This window comes from Epinephelus lanceolatus, chromosome 20 (assembly GCF_041903045.1).
Source record: "Epinephelus lanceolatus isolate andai-2023 chromosome 20, ASM4190304v1, whole genome shotgun sequence".
In the NCBI taxonomy this organism is placed as follows: domain Eukaryota; kingdom Metazoa; phylum Chordata; class Actinopteri; order Perciformes; family Serranidae; genus Epinephelus; species Epinephelus lanceolatus.
This window is the reverse complement of record NC_135753.1, coordinates 24,553,205-24,575,403: the sequence shown is the minus strand read 5'-3', so window position 1 is coordinate 24,575,403 and position 22,199 is coordinate 24,553,205. Positions and strand designations below refer to the sequence as shown.

Here is a 22,199-nt window from a genome sequence, read left to right as displayed (position 1 = left end):
TAAAAAAAAATATTCTGTTGGTGTTGTACCTGGCGATGTAGCAGACACAGGGGCGTCCCCATATCCGACTGCAGGAGCAGGGCAGGCGGGTGTGGGGGCCGGGCCTGTGCCGTTGACGGAGGGCTGCAGACCCAGGGATCCAGGGCTGGCCATGGCCGTCGGGGGAACTCCGGGGGAGAGGCCAGGACCAGCCAGGGGTGCTGAGGTCTGTACTTTCACTTGAGCCATGCTCTATTCCTGAAACCCAACAGCAATTAACAACTTTAAAGTTTTTATTTAGAAACACACGAATCACTGAAACTCATCATACCACTTTAAATAGACTGGGGAGTTGTTTGATAAGAAAAGAAGTCAATAATGAAGTGTGCATCGCTAAGCATGCAACTGTCTGCACGTGTGCTCAGGCTAACTTTATTCCAAACCAGTAGGTGCGCAATTTAGAGCTGCGCGCTGTCATTTGACAGATTTCTGTGGGCAAAGCCTGGAGAACAGACTTCAAACTGAGCAGCCCCAGGCCTATCTCACATTCTGATCCACTGGCAGCTAATTCACCCAGACAATGAACCTTTATTTGAAGGAGCTTTGCTCATGTTACTGCTGCTAAGCTCCCCGGAAAAAAAGGAGAGAATCCTGTGATAGCAGCCTGAACAAGACAATGAACGTTCAATCACATTTTACTTGAAGCTAAAGTGAGGTATGATGGCCTACATGAGGTAGACATGCAAACATGAACAGAAGAGACGGTCCAACAGTTAACAAAACACACATTAACTTTATCTTTTTATGCCCGCACGCATGCTAAATTTTGGTGGATGCAACCACACGCAGGTCACGGCCTGTGGCTATGCAACATAAGTAACATTATACACCGCCATGTTTTTCTCATCAACAAAGGATGGAGAGAGAATTAGTCAAATGTAATAAATTAATTATAAAAGGTACAAACTGTGTCACAACGTCTTGCCAAGAGGGCTCTCCACTACTGGTTCACATTAATATGTGGCAGGCACTGAAGGGAAATGAGGGAAATTCTTTCACGTCCCCACAGAGGTCAGAGCAAACGGTAAGACGCAGAGCTGGACCCCTGGAGTGTGGAGAAACTCAGGGCACTGCACTTGGACACTTTGTGTTTGTGATATGCTGGCTTTGAACCTGGCAGGTGAAGGACACCGTCTCCAATCACCATTTCACGATGAAATAATCTATAAAATCATTTAATTGAGTGCATGACAAAATAAATATCTTCTTTAGTCAATAGTTTGAATTCAGACAGGTGTTCAATATCACATTGGTCACTGCAGACAGTTTTCTGATTCCTGAAAGCATGATTACCGGTGTTTACTGTGGCCATTGTTTACAGCTGAGAGCCATCGCTGGTGTAAACAACAGAGCAGTGCCATGTCCATAAACCAACTGATATCAACCACATCCCTCAAATAAAGTACAATCTACACTCTGATTTATGACCTTAATGCAATGCATGCGGTCCATTTCGCCCTGTGTATAAATCTTAGTTGCATCTTGCGTGCCCCTGAGCTCCTCGGGGTCTCTATGTTTCCTGCTTCTCTTGCACTCTCACAGTAACATGCATAAAGAGCAGCCGGAGTGCATGGGTGACCCACACAGTAACTTGAACACAGAGGTGGTGGGTACGTTAGGGTTGACTGACACAGCTACAGGGCTGGCTGCAACCCCTGAACCTTCATTACTGCTTCGCCTGTGTCCAGCTTAGCAGGAAGCTAACGTTACCAACGGACAAAACGGCGTTTCCTCCAAATGTCAGCTCCTAAAAACAAACCAACAGAAGTGGCAAGCATGCGTGCTGTCACGAACACGTCGCTGTGATTTCTCCCGGTGAATATACAGCGTTTAGCCGCCTCCAGCAACGCTACTTTAGCCGGTTAACGTTCATCATGGCTGATCGGCCGAGCACCCCTCTTGCTAGCATCTCCATACCGCCCCATCCTCCACGAAAGTCTGGGGGATTTCAGCCCGCTGCAACGTGATACACGGACCGGCGACAGCGTGGCGTATACTCCAGAGACTATCCGACGACAAGGGACAAATATTTTAGGGTATTTTTTACCTTTGTCCAGGGCCAGACCCCAGTTACACCTCCGACATTGGCAAACACTAAAGAGAACTGGATGGAAGAGGGAACAGACCACGTTATTTGTCCGGGTAAAAAAAAATGAAATATGTCCAATTTGAGGCAAATCACCAGTCATTTTTATACTTCATTTATAAAGATTGTGATTCGTTTATGTGGCCAGTGTTTAGTACTGCATATCGCTAACTTACCATCCTAACAGTTTGAGGTGTCTCTTGAATGAATCGGCCACCCCCGCGGCGATGCGAATGGTTCAGTCCTGGTTTGCTTCCTCAGAGCCTGGAGCAGTGCAACTTTGATTCACAACAAAAATGAACCTCTTCAAACTTGTTTTCTGCACACAGGGGATTCATGCGGATTAGTTTGACTGATTATTCTTTTTAAAAGGGAGCATTACACAGGAACAAGTCATGCAAGACTCTAATTTTACAAAAATAATAAGAAAAATCCATAATTAGGCCTATTTTTGTTTCTTAGAGAGGCTACTTCATTGGCTTTAATGGTGAGGTTAATTATAAAACCTACAACTAGACTGAGCAGATCACCCTGCTGCCTGTAGGATTCAATGCCCCTGCTTACAAACTCTTTATAGGACATTAGTTTACCTTGGTTTGATTGATGAAGCCTATGGTTGAGTGTGTCACAAACCTCAACACCACAAGGTTTGGACTCAGTGTCACCAAGGTCTTGATGCAAGAAACCACATGCACTCAGTGCTAAAATGAGATATAGTGATGACTCTGGGGTCCCACAGCTGGAGAGGGCCCACATATATTCCTGTGAGAATCTTTTTTTATTATTTCAAAATGTGGTAACTGGCTCAGAAAATGTGATCATCTGAGATTTGACACAAGTACTCCTGTGGAGAAACCACTAGATGGTGCTGCTATATAACTTTTTCTTGTCTTATGGCTGTTGTGCTTAGAAAGTTATAGCATATACAAACACTTTATGTTCATAAAGATTAACTATAGACACCTTTTTATGCAGGTAAGAAAAAACAAATACAGTTTGCATCCATGGCTTTTGTTTTCCTGCAGTAAAGTATAAGAATTCATATCTCAGAAACCCCTTTCCTATTGGTTTAGCCAACCTAAATGATCTGCATTAAATGTTTTTTCAATGACTGTTAGCTAAATGTAATGTCACATGGTGGATGGTGTGCATAACATACTAAAAAAGGGAAGTTTTTATGCATTAAAGTGCAAAGATTGCTTCATAAATTTGATAGTTGTACCATTTATGTGTGTAGACTTGCCAACTGTGACATCTCAGATACACTGTGAAGGGCTGCAGCATCCTTATATATTCAAACACTGTGCAAACCAGGGTTGAATAAAAGTGAATCTTTGCTTTTATTATTGATTATGAAAATGAACAGGCACCTATAACATAGAGCTTGCACATCCCAGAACAAAATTTCAAATATAAATAACACACCCTCATTAGTGTTGATCACTCACAACAACCTGCAAGCTAAGAGTTCAAACCACATTGAAAAGGAAAATAAAAACCTATAAGAAAAAAATAATAAAAACATGTCACATCCAAACTCTTGTAACATTTCCACTCAAATGTTTTTTTTTTTCAAATCTCTTCTGATCTACTGCCCACTGGGTGAAGGCGTCTCGTCCCCCACACAGATGCTGTTGTGACTGCATTTACACAATCGTTTTCTAGGCTGTCTTTTTTCCTCACAGCACGGTGACAGCAGACAAGACCGTTACAATGAAGCTAACAGAAAAAAAAATCATTGGTTAAATAGATGTCTTTAAGTTATCAATATAGTTTTTGAGATAGCGGTGTGCCGTAGTAATCTCCTCTACAGTATAGAGTATCATCACATTCACTCATGTTCATTCAAGAAACTCAGCTAGACCCTGGGGGAAAAAAAAGCAAAATGCAATACAAACAAACTCAAGATGGAAAATTCAAGTATCTCTGACTGGATGGCGATAAACATTTCTTTAGGAATGGAGTGATTACAGTCTGAAATGACAAAGAGCCACACAGCCTCTGGAGGTGAGCTTCATAATATCTACCCCATGAACCATTACCTAAGTTATGGAAAGACTAAAAGTTGTCACAATGTCTGATGCCAATAAGAAAAAGTAGGGTTTAAAATTGCATGCACCCCCACTGTAAAACTACTAAACTTTTTTTTTTTTTAACCAACAGTAGTGTTCGATGCTGACTGTACACACCCTAATCAGCAAAAGATGCAGACTAACTTCCAATGAAATAAAGCACTCCTATTATCATTCTGCTATAAAGTAAATGCATCCTCTGCTAATTTCTTTCACATCATTCAACAATTTAAAGACTTATATACACAATAGTTTCAGACATGTTATAAGTTTACAACATAACAGTCTCTTTTGGTGAAAATATAGTTAAATTCAAAATATCTGATAGGTATCTTTTTAGAGGTGATCTCTTTATTGAAAAAAGTACCTGAGCCAAAACTCTGACCAGGGGGAATCACAAAAAGCCTCGTCTTTACGGGTTCTATAAAGACTCTCCTTTTTCGTCATTCGTTACCATTTTGGAGATCAAAACTGAGGATTTAAATTAAATAACAAATACAAAATAAAGAAAAAAAATCCAAAATATACTGACTCATCAAAACAACCCACCCCCTTTTCAAAGTATCAGCTAGTTGAAAAACAGTACAAAAAAAAAGAACTCGACATTTAAAATCAAACATTTTTAGAAGATTAAAGCATGAAATTAAAAAAACGGTATCATACAAATAAAAATGGATCGTGCCACAATGTTCTCTTGCAGACATTCTTTAAACGGAAGAGAGGCCGCTTGCGCATCTTCAAGGCTGGACGAGTGAACACTACATGAGTTCAGCCCAACGTTACAAGGAGACGTACTCCGAGGTCACCGGCCCACGAAGAGATCTCTCATCTTACCTGTTTAACTCCCATCTGTACCGACACATCGACCAACAGCACGGCGAGCTGCTCACCAGCTCTCAGGTTGGAAGATGAAGAAAATAATAAACTGTTTTTACTCTTGATACAGTGGTTATAAACTGAAAACCCTTTAACCTGATAAATAAGTGGAGGACTGCTTACAGCACAACTGCAAGTTGGGAATATCGTACTAATAGTGCCTTGATAATCTAGATACTTTCACAGTGCATATAATTAGAAAAGAACAAACAAACAGATGAAGCATTTTCTTGGGGTTACGATGGTCAGATTCCCTTCCAGAAAACGATTAGATTTGGATTTCTCTTTGTAGGCCCAAGCATGCATCCATCAGTTATTATTGCACAACACAAGGACCTTAAAATGCACCCACACGAAACAAAAAAGTAACAGTAATAATCTTAAAACAGGAATTATAATTATCTCACTACAAATCCACCTTGGTTGCCCGCTCGCTGCATCACTAACTTTTTGCCAAGAAACAACCTGTCCTGGGTGCATCTCTAAAACGTTCCAGTATTTTCGTTCTTTATTTTACAACCGACTGAAACATGCATCCAACTGCCCGCAGGCGGGGGGGAAATGCAGTCAAGAGCCTCCAGCACGTGGTGTCCATTGTTCCAGTCAAAGGTCAGAGTTCAAAGACTGAATGATTAAAAAGTGCTTTACGTAGGTCAGTAGGACTTCTTTCTTCTACAATTATTACAAAGTTTGTACATTAGCATGTATCATCTGTGGAGGCAAGCAAAATTATTGCATTAAACGACGTCATCTTTACAAGCTTTTACGCGTGACTTCTGTGTGATGTTGAAAATACTCACCATGATACCACCATTTTGTCTTCTTTGGATTTTTGTTACACGTTCTTACATAAAACGAGTTATCAGGCGGTCGTCTCTACAGGGAAGGAAACAAAACGGGCATTTAGATTTAACATTTCACAAGCATATAATTTACATGAATCACTGTATGTCTCTCGTCCTACCTTTTCTTTGCAGCTGGACAACATGCTGATAATGCTAAGACAAACTGATTGCACTGAGAGGGCTGGCGACCAATCTTCCGTTAGGATAGATAGACAGATGTGACCGTTACTATACACGTGAGGGTGGACAGGTATATTCTCTCCTGTGAACATTACCTGCAACAGAAAAAAAACCAAATCACCGCTTATTAAGATTATTTACCAAAAATGTCACAATAATAAGCCTAGAAAAGTGGCGAGGTTTTGAGGTATATTTAAACTGAATTGAAGGCATTTTGGTGGCCAAAGATACGACTTGGGAAGTTGAGCTTTATTTTCCATTAAAGACAGAAAATAATGAGACTTGCTGTATAAGCTCAGGCTTAGCCCTCTACAGCGACATGAGGCTCTGGGATTAGGACAGAGGGGCCGCAGTGGGGTGAGAGAGGGGAAGAGAGAATGAGAGGCTGAGAGAGGAGACACGTTTTATTTAAAAAAAAAAGGAGACGTCCTATAAAAAGCATCAGGCGATATTAGGCGGTAAAAGGGCGCAAGAGTCATGGCTGAACAGGAAGATACATAAACTCAAGATGGAGGTGCTGGAGTACAGATGAGGGGGAGTCAGAGTGGTAATGAAGGCTAACAATGGGTTGAGGCAGTCTGGCACCAGACAGGGCCTCAGAGGAGAGTGCATCGTGGGGCTGGAGGGGGGGCGACAGGATGAATGTTACAGATAGGAGCAGAGAGTAAAGCTGACACTTTGCTCCAAACATCAAGACAACGGAAAGCTCCTTGCTTACACCAAGTCTAAATATTTACTGAAACATCACACACACACAAAGCTCGGAGGTCTGAGCTTTTTGCAGACAGGTGCTGCAGGTAATCTACACGTTGCGTTCTCTTCTGGACAGTGTGCTCATGTTTGTATCCTGCTGTGTGCTGCTTTTGTTGATTTGAAGGAAATAATTTCACTTTAGTAAGCAGGGAGCTGTCTGTTGTCTTTCTAAATCCGGACTCTTTTCTCAGAACTGTAATTTGCAAGTACACTCAGATTAAAAATTAACTGCAACTCATTTAAATAGGCAAAACGGCAGCTTTGCAGCCAAAACCAGGGGGTCGTCATCTGGCTTGTTCTGCGTTCACCACGTAAGGACTCAGGGTGCATTCACACCAGGATAGTCCGGGGGACTCGGTTCGATTGGGCGGGGAATGCGGAAAAATTTCATTCATTTGGTTCGGTTCACTTTCACACTGCACTTTTTAAAGCAAACCAAACCGCCTGGACAACGTCACGCAGTTACAACAGCTGCTCGTTTGGGGGCGGTATTGCCTGAAACAACCACTGACCAGGAAGACAAAAAGCATGAGGAAGAAGAAAACCCGGCTCATCGATTGGCCAGGACCGAAAACGGAAATCCATCCCCTTCATCCGGCTTGGTCACCACAAACACAATGGAGCAACACCAAATGCACCTGCACCTCCTCACGACTCCACATCTGCCCACGAGACATTTTCCAACCTTTTCTTTTTTTACTAATGCTTCTCCCAGTTCACACTGTTGGCTTTGTTTATTTCCTACCCAAAATGCACTGCACTCTACGTCACTTCCTCTCTTTGGTTCACTGGATAGTCCATTTGCATTTCCGGCTGCAAGCAAACCGCACCAGAGTTCCCTTGCAAGTAAACCCAGTACACCCAGTTTTCAAGTGGACCAGGGTTCACTCATTTGGTCTGCACCAGAGTTTGAATGAGCGTTCTCACCACTCCAAACAAACCTAACTATCCATGGAAGTGAACCAGAGTTCGTTTAAAGCGGATCAAATAGCGCCAGTGTGAATGCGTCCTCACTATGGTCCCCCACGGAAATTCTGATAGTTGTTCCCAGCACTTATAGATGAATAAAAATTGAGTTCACCCTCGGTGCTTGGACACAATCAGTTTTCATTATTCATTTAGTGATTGATTTAGTTACTGTTTCTGATTGACAAATGCATTACTGAAAACTGCAGTGCAAAAAACTGCTTCTGATTGGTACACAGCGATGGAAATTCACATACACACACTTCAGACATTATTAAAAATGACAACCAATCACATATATAACATTGTCGACAGAGCTGCAGACAAAAGTGTGTTGTAACATACTGGGTAATGCTGTGTTCAGAGCGTGGCAAACAAATAAATGTGGCATGTTTTGGTAGATAACCTGCAGGCTTTCTTGTGTAACAGAATTAGGTACAAAAGGGCTTCTGCGCACATTGGCTCGAGAACATGTTCTCTGTTACGTGAATGGAAAGACTGTGTCTGCAAAAATTCAATTCACAGAGTAGATCAGAGAGAATTTGGGGACCTTTCTTGGCACAGTGTCACATTACCCACATCCACAGGGACTCTGACCTGCCTCACTACATGAGTATGTGTGGCACTGAACGCAATTAATAAATGATTAATTCATTCATGTTTCTTTGCCTCTTATAAACTTTTTTAATTTTGTACTATTTGGGTTCTGCTTTTCCTTTTATTTCCTTATACGTCCTTCAACTTAATTTAGTCACCGTAAAACTGAAAACTGAAACTAAAGCATTAAAAAAGACCTCTGAGACAAAGCTCCACAGATGCATAACCTACAAGCTGTTAATCTAAACGTTATCAACTGAGCTCCAGTAGGCCACACAGTCACAGTGTTTGTTTTGTTTTGTTTGAATTACCACAACCAATAACGCACTGTGGCCGTCAACGCTCAAGTTCCCTCGGGGGCCCCAAGACGAATCCAACAGAGGGCCACTTTGACAGCTTGCCCTTCCTATTTGAGAGGATACTACTAGCTAGGTTTATCTAATTTTCTCTACACTTACTCACTCTCTATTTTTAGTTGGCCAGGCTCCTAATGAGTTAAACAAGATTGTTGGGATAAACTAATCCCCTCAACTGTGGCTTCAGTGGGAGCTCTGCACTGGTGTCTCTGTCAGTGATTCCTGGCCCCAGTGTTTCCATTCCACTAACAACTGCAGAGCCAATGTGTTTCATGTGATTATAGCAGGCATCCAGACAGTGGATAGAGAGAATTGTTTACACTGGTCTTCAGTTTTTGATTTTATTTTGGAAAAGGGCACCTCTGGACACTGTACCAGCAGCACATGATTCACTTTTGGGAACCACTGTAATAGTTATGAACTTATTGGACATTCAGTTGGGAAAGCCAACAGTGTATTTGAAGCTAAATGGAACCAGATTCTTGGTCTGTTCATCATTGGTGTCCACACCCAGCGCAGCAGCTTGTGCGTCATGGTCGAAGCAGACAAGTCTCTCTACAGTAGGTCCTTGAGACAAGATGGTAAATGGACTGGACTTACATAACGCTTTTCAAGCCGAGAACAAGACAGAGTGCTTCTCATCCACATACAGACACACACTGATGGTTGCGGAGCAAATTGTGCTTACCTGAGGTGAATCAAAAGGATATCGACTACTAAATTTGAAAAGCAGCTGAAATTTCTCTCCTTCATACAGCGTGCCAGGCGCTCCCTCCATGTCTACAATCCACCTGAAAGAAAGGCACAATATTGAAACACAGACATTTCACTCAAACAAAAAGATCAAACAGTTTAGGCTACCGCTCATGACCTCATAGAGCGGCCCTGTTCTGAGTCCTTAACCCAGAGGTTAGTTAGCTTTCTGAGCCACTGGTTTCCCCTGGCTGAATAAATGGATTTGTGAGAGGTTTTGAATTTAAATGCTGTTTCAAGTGCACTCAGGTTTTCACTCTGACATTTAAATAACCAAAGCATCCAGCAGTTTGGAAATACCAACTGAGAGTTGGAGCAGTTGATTTTTTCAATGCTGTTTTTTCATTTTCTACACCCTTTGACAACTTAAAAGGCTGTTGCAAAACATTTTTCAGATAATGGAGCACTTAAGACCTGAATTCCTCCTGTCAGGTCATATCAGGTTAACACTTCCTTTAACGACAAACCTTTACTGTGTTTTGGGAGGAGATGGGTTTCAGCAATACAGGTTGTGCTTGCATTTTTTATCTTTTCCGCATGCTAGCAGCATGGCTTTGGAAGGGCAGTGTCAGTTGGTCCGTCCATCACTTTGGTCCAGACTAATATATCTCAACTACTATGGATGGATTGCCATGAAATTGACATTCATGGTGCCCAAATGGTTTATCCTTGTGACTTTGGTGATTCCCTGACTTCTCTCGTGCCACCATGACACTGGAATATCGTTCTGTCTAGCCAACTATAGGATGTGTAGCCATGTAATTTGGTACATACTTTCATGTCTCCCCCACAGGATGAGTAATAATAATTTCTGTGTCCCCCTGACTTTTCATCTAGCACCAACATCAAGTCAAAATTTCAATGTGTCCAATACGTTGATGTTTGATTATGATCAAATACCTGCAAAACTACTGATACTCCTGTCAGGTGTATTTTGTGTTACCCGAGTGTGCGGCTAGAGCAGCTACGTGACCCACCCACCAGCTACATGACTCGCCAAGCATACCTACACGTCAGTCCATGATCAGCCCCCTTCACCCCTTAGCCTAGAAGAGTGTGTTCATGAATCCAATCTGATGTTCAACGCTTGCATCAGAGCACTGTTGTTCGAGGAAACACAGTGTTCTATTGCTACATGAATTAACAAACCATTAAGTTAAGCACACATTTATTCCATTTGGCACTCTGCTGCCCCAACTCCCAAGACAGAGAGCGCCCAAAGTATGGTCTGCTGCGTACTCTGGAGTGTGGTGTTGTGAATAAACCAACATTACATTCCAACAGTGCTCCGAATGTATGAACTGTCCAGTTTGGGTCAGAGTATACACCAGTACTTGGAGTGAGTATTTCCGAACGCACAAAAGTTAGCCTTTAGCTAGCCATGAAGTGTTAGGTTAAGAGAGAGGGAGTTAAGGTAGAGTTAGGGTAATGGGAAGGGTTACATCCCACTACTTAAAAGATGACTTACATCTTCATGTATAATGACTACAAGTGGATCGCTGCTATGTTTGGCCTCAAATTTGTTCACTACAATGTCGCCTTGTAACAGGCTTTAGATAACGGTCGCGTTGGTGGGTCTGTCTTGTACTAGTGGTGGGCGGGGTTTGTAGGGGCTAACATGACAAAATGTGTCTGCAGCTAGACATGTTTCGTGTTATGTGCTGATTAGCAAACGGTAGGGCTGAAAAAGAATGAGATTTTCAAGGTACGATAACCTTCTCAGGAAATATCACGGTTCCATGGTATCACAGTATATTTTGTTACACAATTTTTACTATTATTATTATCATTATCAGTAGTTACAGTGATCCTAAGGGAATGAAAACAAAAGGGTTTTAGGGGGGTCGAGCAAACACTTTATTATAATTAAAAATGAAAAAAAGTCTCCCTTTAGAATAGGAAACCCGTATATCTGACAAGTCTGACAAGCAGTCGAGGAGGAAAGGAGACGTGCACATGCAGGTGAGCAAATGCACATGGTATGATAACCATCAGTTTTCATACCATGATGGTATAACGTGAAACCGGTACACCGCTGTAACCCTAGAACTTGGTAAATGCCTAAACCCTGCAGAGCTGCTAGAGTGGTCCTAGACTTTTAGGTCCCAATCACAAAGAGAGCATTTTAGCAGCTGGAGGCGACTTTTTGTAAATGTATTTAATGAGGATGAAGCTTTTTGCTCGCTGTTTTTGTGTCGCTATGCACCTCGTGTTTCTGCGCTCTAGGCACCTGGCGTTTTTGCCAGAGCACTCGGAACTCCTCAAATAGAAAAAACTTCAACTAAGAGCAGAAAAGCAGCCCACGTTATCTCCGCTGTATTCCCATTGTCCAATCGGATTAATCGAGAGGTGGGCCTTCTGTGGGGTCACAACGGCAAGTTTACAGTTGGTAAACAATGGAGGAGAAACTGGTGGTACTCAGTCGCTCGGCAAGACCAATAGAGTCCCTGTAGTTAGTATTCCTATTTGTTATGCTAGGCCTGACGACAGACGGTAGGTTGTCAAACTGCTCCTGAGACATCCTAAAATATGCCTGGAAACAGCCATCATTGAGGAGAAGCTCCTGGACCAACTGGTGGTACTCCCCGTGATCCACCCTCTGTCTTGGGGTCTTGTGTACCCACACAGATCTCTGTTTTTCTATGCCCAACAAACTATTTGCTGACAGCCTCTCGTCTTCAACCAGAGCTACAGCAAGTACCCTCTGCCTGAACATTTTAGTGACTAGCTTCTAATTACTGTGAAATAAAATAAATAACTCAATAAACGGTAGATTGATTACACAGGAAGGTGAGGGTAAGGAAGTGATGGGGTGGTTGCCTGGCAACAATAAAAAGGCACAGCATGTGGATTTTTTTGTTTTTCTTTTTACAAGTGGCGTTCAATTAAAAACTGCAACCTGCAAACGCTTTCTGTGTGATCAGGGCCTCACTCGTTTACTACTGATTAATAACATGCTGTACGCTCTTATCTCATCATTCTGGAGTAGATGAGTTAGAAACATGTACAGAACGACTTGCACAGATCACATCTCATTATCATTAGAAAAGGATCATATAAAGTGTGTGCTGCCAACGCTGCAGTAAGTGTGTAATCAAAGGCTTTTAGTCTGACTCATTTCGGTGACATTCAATATTCAGTTGGGTTATGACAGCGGTTTAGTAATAATGTGATACTCTATTGATCTAGCGGACTCAATCCATTTTCGCCTCTATAGCCTGGCTAGAGAACTGTGCTGACTGGGCTGGGAGGGATTCAATGTCTTGCTCAGAGTGGGAGATGACTGTAAACACAGGGGCTTGATCCTGGATCTTTGGGATGAAGGACAGACTACCTGCTTAATATACCTCTACGGTTACAACCCTGAAAACCCTGGCAAAAAAAAGGCCAAATATTAATGTCCAGTGCAGAACATTAATGGGGACTCTCTGCTCAGAGGAGAAGAAAAAGGAACACTGATGGCTGCATCACAATCTCTGCCCTAATTTCCTCCAGGCGAGCAGTGCAGATAGGTCACCAAAGAGACTTCTGGCTGTTGTTCGGGTTTATTGCCTTGTGTCTCTTTCAGATCTAGCCTCGAGCACATGATCACTCAGTCCTACATACGAGGTCAACACTGTTAATAACTTCACCCTTAGAGAGCCCAGTGTTTTCCTCAGGAAGTAGAGCTTAGAGGGAGGCAGCAGTATCACTGTACATGATGCTGCAGTACACCTGATGCCACCCACGCTCATCACAGGCAAGGACTCCAAGGACACTATGCTCAACTTGCTCAAATTCCCTATAGCCTGGTGGTCACATGATCCAGTCAACAAAAATAACACCGAGCCATTTAGTAAAAGTGGGGGGAAATTGAGTACAAATGAGACTGCAAAGCTTTATAGCAGCAGTTTACTAGTTTGCAATGGCTGACTCATTACAGCAACTGCACTATCATACACTCAACTGAAAGATAATCTAACGAGCAGCACAGAGAAACAAAGTGTACTATATAAACAAAAGCTATAAAACCAAAAACACAGTCACCTTATCAGCGCCACACACACAGCACTGTCACTTGTGAGCTCTTTTTCCATGTTTGTTTGTTTTAAAGGATAAGGCTAACCTGAATGTCAAGTAAGCACAGACATTTGTATCTGACTTGCTCCACTGGGACATGCTTAATAATAATAATAATTCGTAAATCCCGACTGCTATCAATCACCATGACAAAAAAATAAACCCAGGCTCAACAGACATTTCAACTTCAGAACTGAAGACAAAAGACACACCCATACATATCATCTCAAACCTGGGATGCAGTGAACGAGGAAGCTACCTGAACTGGTTCGTAGACTTGTCAGTCATGCAAAACAGAGAGCATTCATCCAGTCTGACCAATTGATTGTTATCTATTGAGGGAGATGCCATTGTAATGGATCTTCCATTGTTACTAACTACAAACAAGCACTGCAACATGTCCTGCCTCTTTATAATCCAGCAAAAATGCCCTGGCAATGACTCTGACCAGACACTAACTTTGAAAGTCAATGTCATACACCTGAAAGGCACTTGAATGACAGCCAGAGATTTGTCTCGAATCCATTTACAGGACCACAACTTAGTTCATCCTGACTGCTTATCAGACACAATTTGACTCACTCGCTTCACATAATCTCGGGCGTTTAAGGGAACACCAAGACACCCAGACAGAAAGGTCAGCGAGGCAGCCTCTGTTCCTTGCTACCCTAGCCCAACTCCTGCATGCCAACCGTTAAATATTTTATAAGGATGAAGTGACACTGTGCATTAGAGACACTCTATGGAGGGGCCAGCGCTGCCAGTCACTGGCATGACCCCGATTCATCCTCACCAGTCGCTGCTGATGCTCCAAGAACGCTGCGTTATAATACCTCCTACTACTGTTAATGCAATGTTATCTAATTACACGAGCTGTGCCAGACATGTGCATCACACTGCCATATTATAGTGATGGAAAACACATTAGATTTGTGTTCATTCAAGGATGCAAACATTATAATAGTGTCCATATGTTTGCTGTGTTAAAACTGCTGCTATGTTGAAGCAAATTAATCACTTGTAATAAACATAATTGATATGTTACTTACTGTGTGATGGTGTTCTGTACACTTTTCTCGTTCAGCGTCATTCCTGGGGGTGGATCATTTTGCAGGGCTAATAACTCCTTTTGTAGCCTTTTCTGTTGGAGACAATGTTTTTTGGGGTTTCTACCACACTTAAAAATGTTGAAATATAGCCTCACAGAAAAAGTATAATAAAACAATGGCAAAGGGAAGTGGAAAAGAAATTTAATGTGTAGAAAACCACCGTTAAATATCTCAATGTTTGGATGTATGACATATCTGTATTGCTAGCTTACATCGCTAAATGCACTTGTGGTTAAATGTAACGTTAAAACTCCACCCTGACTGATGGGACTCGTTTACTACATAAGCTAATGCAGGCGGTTTGTGACACGTGAAATGATAAGTGTTACGCATAGCTTATGAATAAATAATTTATAAAGTAGACTTGATGTTTTCCTACATTAGATACATCTGACTCCATTAACACAGCTATCTTAAGGAAGCGATGCACCTGTTCAGCTCGAGAGGAAACTAGAACTGCTCAATCTGCGCACTGTCTCGTTAGCTAGCTAACGTTAACGCCAGCTAACAGCAGCTAGCACTCATTTTAAAACACTATAAAGAATATTAACTCATAATGTAACACTCCTTGAATTATCGTGTATGTGTTACTGTGGCAAAAATACACCGCCAGTCCGGTTTCTAAGCTAGCCCTGACTTGGCTCTGTTGGTGATGATGCTAACGTTGGTTGTGTTGCTAGCAAACACCAGGCTAAACCGGAACAGTTTCGCTTCAGTTTCGTCGCTTTTACTTTAAATGTCAGCACTACTTCGATCAAATACACGCACGTAAACGAAGTGGTTGATAAACTACACGGGAAAAGCAGACTGAAGGTCAGGTAGATAATAAATATGCGATCGCTGTCAATTGTATTCTTACCTGCATCGACGCCATGATGGAAACCCCCCTGCATCAGCGCAGAGTGGAGGACTGTACGTCAGGCGGTCACGTGACAGGAGTTGTTTTGACAGAGGAAAACAAGCCGGTGATGTGCACAGTCAGTCAGAGCCGAGACCTCTCACCTCTCACTCATAACATGTCTTCACTTGACATAAAAATAGCGGGTTCATAACAGAATGTCATAAGATGAGAAATAAATAAATGAGGTGTTGAAATCCACTGAGGTCACGTGGGTCAGTGACCTCTGCTCAGTGATGGGGATGACCCCTGACATCCCTGATCCAGAGGGTTTGACATGTAACAGGGATGACATAGATAAGTGTTTACACTAATTTTACTGTCTTTCAAAGATAGCCTTATGAAATTAAAACATTTTTAAAGGTCATTGTGTGAGTATTATTCATCTAATATCCACACTATGATGAAATTGGTTCTTTTACTGTGAAAATGAGGCCTTTGATATGTTTGTGTGCTCTAAGTCATGTTTAACTGCTACAAACATCTTTATACTATTGGTTACTATGTTAAATGAATGTTAAATCCTCCTAAATTAATACCACTTAAAACAGGACTCTATGTGTTTTAACGTGTTAAAGACCAATATGAAGATATGAAAAATCTGAGTATGAAAAATCCAAGTTTTGAATATTGATTTAACAGGATTAAGTGGTGTTGGGTGCTGTAATCCTCAAGTGCTGTCAAAAAGAGTGTTCTAATGCTGTCTCTCTCTGATGTGCTGCCTGTCGGAGCTAGATTAAATGAAGTGTTTGTAATTGATATGTTTTTCTAAGCCTAATTTTTTCATACAAGTAATATTCATACTAGTCATAATAAACAATTTGATTGTTTTTCCCATCTTTGCTGAGCAACATTTTTGTGGAAAAGGAATTAAAGGCCTGTCCCAAATATCAGCCTGTTAACTCCAGCGAAGCAAATAAGAGCTCAGGCTACCAGGAGTATAACTCCTAAAAACGTATTACCTTTTCAGATTTACACTAGAAGACATGGAAAAAAATGACTATGATTTTTTAAAAAAACAAACAAACAAACAGAAAAAATGACAAGTACAAGTTTATGGCCATGATCTTAAATTATGAATAAATATTACTTTAAATGTGGATGTGGTTGCATGTCACTACATGGCATACTGTAATCCTAATGTTGATAGTGAATGTGGAAAGTCTCTTAAATTGATATGAGCTCTTAAGGAGCTCATATCACTTTGCACAGGCTAGATTGTATAAACCACAGGAAGTATATCAATTTATCGATGTGTCAGCAAAGTTCAGAACATTTTATTCAACTGAACTGTAATTTGACTACGCCTCCTAAGGTTTCTATAAAAAAAAAACTTCACCCAAGAGCCAATGTTGACTGAGATGTGATATGAGTTCCTGCCTGATATGTAACAAGCCAGATAACAGCTTAAGAGACTTTCCACATTCACTATCAGCATTAGGATTATAGTATACCGCTCAGTAACATGTAACCAGTTAAAAATTTGTTTGACATAGTGTGTATGATCAAAGTAATATTTATTCAGAATTAAACTTGCACTTGTCATAAGTTTCTTTAACCATAGAGCCACACCTGAAATAATGTTACCTCTTGTCCATCTTAAAAAATCAGAAGCATCCTTTGTTAGTTGACACACCAGTGGTTTGCTGGCACAGCGCAGGCACTGATAAAGTCCTTCCAGCTTGTGAGACCTGATTGACAGTTTCCCAAACTTGATTTTAATCCAATATTTGGTTTTCTGTTTGAGAAACCTGCACTAATTACATTTAAAAATATACGTGAACACGTCTGTGACATAATATTTTCTTGTAACACTAATTCAGTGTTATTACCTCTTACAAATGCTCTGGGTATTATGAAATATGTTGTTAATTTTGTAATATATTCAAAAAACCTTTGAATTTGAATGTTTTCCTGCTGTTATTAAATTACTGTTCCAACAGAGGATTCAGCACATCTTCTACTACCTTCGTATCTTCCAAACATCCTTTGCAAATGAGTATAGATAGAAGCATTCTTTATAGTATGATATATTATAGTATGAAAATGGCATTTAAAGTTGGATGCATTTTATGTGGAACATGCACAGCAAAGTAGCAAATAGCAATACATGGTGCTCACCAAACAGGTCTTTATTAATCTGGAGAGGTGAGTTAAGATGTTCAGAGCTGGGGGACACATTTCTCACATTGTGGGACAAGTGATACATCCCACCATATTTATTTATTACATTAAAATGAAATCTTTTAATACTAATAAAATTATGACAAAGCCTGGTGCAAAATAAAAAGAAGAAAGAAAAAAAAAAGAGTAAACTCCTCGTGGTGTCATATTCATTCATGTTTCATACACGTACATGGCAAAACAATTTAAATATTCAAAAAAAAAAAAAAAAAACAACCTAAAACTGTTTCAAGCGGCTACATTTTTCTTGTAACTTTAGCAATCCAAAAAGTTGGCAGCCATGAGCAGTTCCAGTGCGATCTCCGGAGCGATGGGGAATTCAGGGATTTCTGTGGAGCTGTTGGTGTAGCGGACCTTGTAGGTGAAGTACATGCAGACCTTGGACAGGACGTGAGACGGGATCTCCCTGAAGTTCACCTCATTGGTTTCATTCTCAGCAAACTGACCTGCAGATCGAGGGTTACAGTACACATTTTAACATCCTATCCTGGATGTAGCTATCAAACAGAATAATTCTCCAAGATGAAACCCACTAACATGAGTGGCATAAAAGCATGTGAAAGATTAGAAGGTTTTTTGGACCATGTGTAATAGGAGGTAACAATACTGTTGTATGGAGGAAGCATACTGCCACCAACTGGACAGGCAGAATTAACCTGACAAAATAATTAATAATTGCCTGGAATATGGCCTTGAACTATAGCAGACTGAATATCCTGTCTGTTTAAATCTCAGGCAAAGAAGCAGGCAAACTATCATCACAATACAAATTTCCTATACAGCCTACACACACTCTAATAGGATGCAGACCACTAGCTAGTTGAAGTTAACAGGTTGAGCATGTGGTTATGTCATTACATCATGATACCAGTGTGCGATACCATATTTAAATGGTAATTCGGCTGACGATTGAAAAAGAAAGTTTTTATTTAAGTAAAAAACTGTTGAGGTTTTAACAGAAGAGCAGCGCTGGTATTAATTTAGTTCAAAGCAGACAGGCCAGACTTATTTACAGCCTAAATTAGTAAAGGTTCCAATGAATTTTAGCTACTTTTAACTGCCCAGTATGGAGCGTCAGTGGCTCAGGAAATAGACAAGTAGTCTATCAATCTGAAGGCTGGTGGTTTGATTCCTGGTCCCTGCAGTTTAATGTCAAAGTGTTCTTAGGCATGATACTGAACCACAAATTGCTCCCGATAGCGGTGCTGTTCCTGTGAGAGTGCCCTGTGTATGTTCATCTAAAGAGCAGGTGGCACACTGTATGGTAGTGTGTCAATAGGTGAATGGCGCTTGGGTTGTAAAGCACTTGAGCAGTTGCTAATACTACAAAAGCACTCTATACATGTAGTCCAAACAAAAATACCAAATGATTTCAGGCTATACTACTCTGCACGGCATATAGTTTGCTGGATCTTAAGACAATAGCACATTTTAGGCAGTACCTTTACAGCTGAACATTCAGTGTTGCATCTAGAATTTACAATTAAGTCATATCTATCTGAGCAGCACTAATGACCAAAAAGCATAAGGCTCTGATACTCTGATACAAACCCTCCAATTCTTAGTTTACAGTCAAGTCTCTCATTAGGCTCTTGGAAGAGCAAACAACGTATGACATTTTCACAAATCTTAGAGCCTAGGGAAGCCACTACTCCCAAGAAATATCAATCACAATATACATCATATTAGTAGAGCGTGCACTTTCAAATGAAGCAAGCAATTCCTTAAAACGTCTTTAATTTCAGGCATAAACCACCAGGACATAATGATGTATTTGAATCTACAGGCATATTCAACTGTCCTGGTACTGACAGGTGTCTTGCACTGCACATTCTCTGTGTGTAATTCAAGAAAACCATTTAAACAGGAATCCAGCTGCAACACCATATGCTTCTCATTTCTGACAGCTCCCAAAAATGTGTCATACTGTTGCATTTTAATGATTTCAATTCAAACCGGACATCTTTATCACTATGTGTGATGAGGATGTTAATTATTTGTTGGGTATGGTGGATTTTTACTAGTTTACCAGGTGTGAAGTTATTTTAGTTCAAGTAGAGAGCCTTAAGTTTAGTGGAAATACTATATTGAGCTTGTCTGTAAAATGACTAAGAAGGCAATTGGTGTGAGTTAGAGTTCATTCACTGGTCAATCATTCCTGTAATCTTACTTTTTAAAATAGCTTAATTTACCCTCATATTATGTACTGTAATACTACCTGGGCTGCCACATTCACTGAAATACAGACTACCATCTCTTTGGAACAACTTTCTCCCATCTCCACAATCATCACCTACATTATCGTTATCCACGAAACATGTGGAGAGGACTTTATTTGCAAAGACCTTAAACACTTCATTAATTTATTTGTAATTTCTTTGTGTTTTTTGGGGGGTAAATTGTAACTCTAATTGTAATTCTAACTTCTCCTGTTCTAACTTTTAGTTAGCCTGTATTTTCTACACATGTATGAATGTATGTTAAAAATAAATAAATAAATAAATAAATAAAATAAAACAAAATTGTATGACATGCATAGATGTAGGCCTACTAATTTTAACTTTAGGAGACAGCTGTTTACTACACTTTGACTTGTTTGTCTGAATCCTCACCTGGTCCGCTTAACATGGCTTTGATAGTCCCAGATGTCAAGGCGTGTTCTCTTTTCACAATGAATTCATGGCCATCTGAAGAGATCAATTTCACATACATGGCATCTGGCCCTTCGCAGCCACCGTAGGTTCTCTCTTCACCGTCTGTGCAGCACACAAACAGGTGCGAACCAAATGCTTAAGTACCACACACACTTTACCAACTGTAATAACAGGAGACTTTGGAAAATAGCCAGAGATTTAGCTTCTGAAGAGAAACGTCAACAAATGAGACTCCTATGAGTCGGCACACACACCTACTCTATTGTGACATTTATGAATTGGCAAACAACATTATTGATTTCAGGGAAGGTACAGGGTAACATATAGGTCATTTAACACTCACCCATCCTGTTCCGTAATATCTGTCAGCCCTGAAAGGGAACACGGAGAAGTAAGATACAAAACACCACCATAACCACTCTTGTTAAGGACACCAACACCCCCGAACATACAATATAAAGTCGCCTCGGCTGAACACTGGTTGTAATATTACGTAGAAATAATACTCACGTTGATATAGGCCTTAGGTTTTTGTAGTGAATTTCTGACAATCACGGGGAAACGTTACCGTCCAGACGCCTCAAAAGAATAGCTAACTAAAGCTATGTACTACAATGTAACGTGGCTATAGTCAAAATAAATCTGACTAACTACAGCTGTAATTTATCTGCTCTTATAAAGTGTAAAAATGGAATAGTGTTCATTTCTTTTTCCATCCAGAATATTTTGAAGTGACTCCGCAGTCGTCGGCTTTAGCTAGCAAGCTAACGTATTGCACAACGAACGTTATAATTCACATTATCGACTATTTAATGTTTAGCATTCATGTCGGATAAACATTCCGAGACAAGATAACACAAAGAGTATATAATCACAAACATAACATCGTTTCTTACCACTTTACAGAAGAATGAGGAGTGGAGATCGCGTTTCAGCTAACGTTAGCCACCAGGCTGTTGATACCCGGAACCAATTTGAGGGAACACCCGTCCGCGATAAATGTCTTCCGTTTGCCGAGAGAAATGGTCCCCACGTATCTTGCTCATGGCAAAAACATCTATTTCAACATTAAAATCTAGTTGTTGTTTTTTTACCAACGTCCCTTCTGAATTTTTCAATGAGAATATTTTATATAAAATGACGTATGTTGTTATCATAAAATGAGCCAGTGAAAAAATAATGTGAGCAGAGGCTATTTCCGGATAATGACCTGTCTAATATGAGCCAGTGTCATTAGTTAATAAGTTTAGATAAGAGAGGGGAAATAAGGTTATTAATTTTTAATTTTAATATGGAGCCGAGATGACTTGTCACATTTACACTGGTTTACAGGCCATCCGTGAAGAGACGAGGTTGTCCTGTTACACCTGTAGGGGGCGCCTGTGTCTCAGGTTACCCCTCCGGACTGTCAACACAGGGTGTGATGAGCAACAGCAGGTGCTGATTGGGCATGACAGAGACATTTTGCAGGCCCATAAATCTGGATTCAAGAAAGAATGAGGGGGAGACAGGCAGAGACACAGAGAGGGGCTGCACTCTGCACTATCACACTCTCTAAAGTCCAGTTAGTAGAGATCATCCAATTCACCATATTGTAGCCTGATTACAAAACTTAAGAGTATTCTCCTGAGTGAATGATATTATAACCTTGCAGGGCCATCTAAGAGACCCACATCTGTAAAACTAGATAATTAAGTTTATTGTGTGCATCAATATCCAACTAATACATCTTGTAAAGTCTCTCTCATTGGTTGAGGGGTGTACAGAGATCA

General features: G+C 40.7%; 3 protein-coding genes across 3 annotated transcripts in view; all 3 read right to left on the bottom strand.

Annotated features, from left to right (window-relative positions):
• stau2 (staufen double-stranded RNA binding protein 2) overlaps positions 1-2,168 on the bottom strand; it is a 128,972-nt gene extending 126,804 nt beyond the window's left edge. Inside the window, exons 1-2 of the mRNA XM_033639159.2 lie at positions 2,087-2,168; positions 30-237 (exon numbers count right to left, since the gene is read on the bottom strand). Of these exons, the coding sequence (XP_033495050.1) occupies positions 30-228 (199 nt within the window). The 5' untranslated portion in view covers positions 229-237; positions 2,087-2,168. The remainder of the gene's footprint in view (positions 1-29; positions 238-2,086) is intronic.
• Positions 2,169-3,441: 1,273 nt separating this feature from the next.
• Positions 3,442-15,632, bottom strand: LOC117264823 (ubiquitin-conjugating enzyme E2 W). The gene is made up of 6 exons (XM_033639105.2): positions 15,551-15,632; positions 14,632-14,723; positions 9,459-9,561; positions 6,038-6,193; positions 5,874-5,949; positions 3,442-5,784 (listed from the first exon to the last, which is right to left on the bottom strand). Exons 1-6 carry the CDS (start codon positions 15,563-15,565, stop codon positions 5,771-5,773), a joined length of 456 nt encoding a protein of 151 aa, XP_033494996.1. The 5' UTR covers positions 15,566-15,632; the 3' UTR covers positions 3,442-5,770.
• Positions 15,633-17,705: 2,073 nt separating this feature from the next.
• On the bottom strand, positions 17,706-21,451 carry LOC117264453 (elongin-C). Its single transcript, XM_033638407.2, has 4 exons — positions 21,324-21,451; positions 20,771-20,798; positions 20,386-20,529; positions 17,706-18,219 (listed from the first exon to the last, which is right to left on the bottom strand). The coding sequence occupies exons 2-4, from the start codon at positions 20,772-20,774 to the stop codon at positions 18,029-18,031; spliced, it is 339 nt and encodes a 112-aa protein (XP_033494298.1). The 5' UTR covers positions 20,775-20,798; positions 21,324-21,451; the 3' UTR covers positions 17,706-18,028.
• Positions 21,452-22,199: the final 748 nt, after the last annotated feature.

Excerpts from the sequence above, each read along its gene's own strand:
- LOC117264823 (XM_033639105.2), bottom strand. Across the intron at positions 9,562-14,631 it reads GTACAGAACACCATCACACA|GTGGATTGTAGACATGGAGG; the intron begins GTAAGTAACATA and ends CCTTTCTTTCAG. Across the intron at positions 5,950-6,037 it reads TGTCCAGCTGCAAAGAAAAG|AGACGACCGCCTGATAACTC; the intron begins GTAGGACGAGAG and ends CCTTCCCTGTAG.
- LOC117264453 (XM_033638407.2), bottom strand. Across the intron at positions 18,220-20,385 it reads AGCCATGTTAAGCGGACCAG|GTCAGTTTGCTGAGAATGAA; the intron begins GTGAGGATTCAG and ends CTCGATCTGCAG.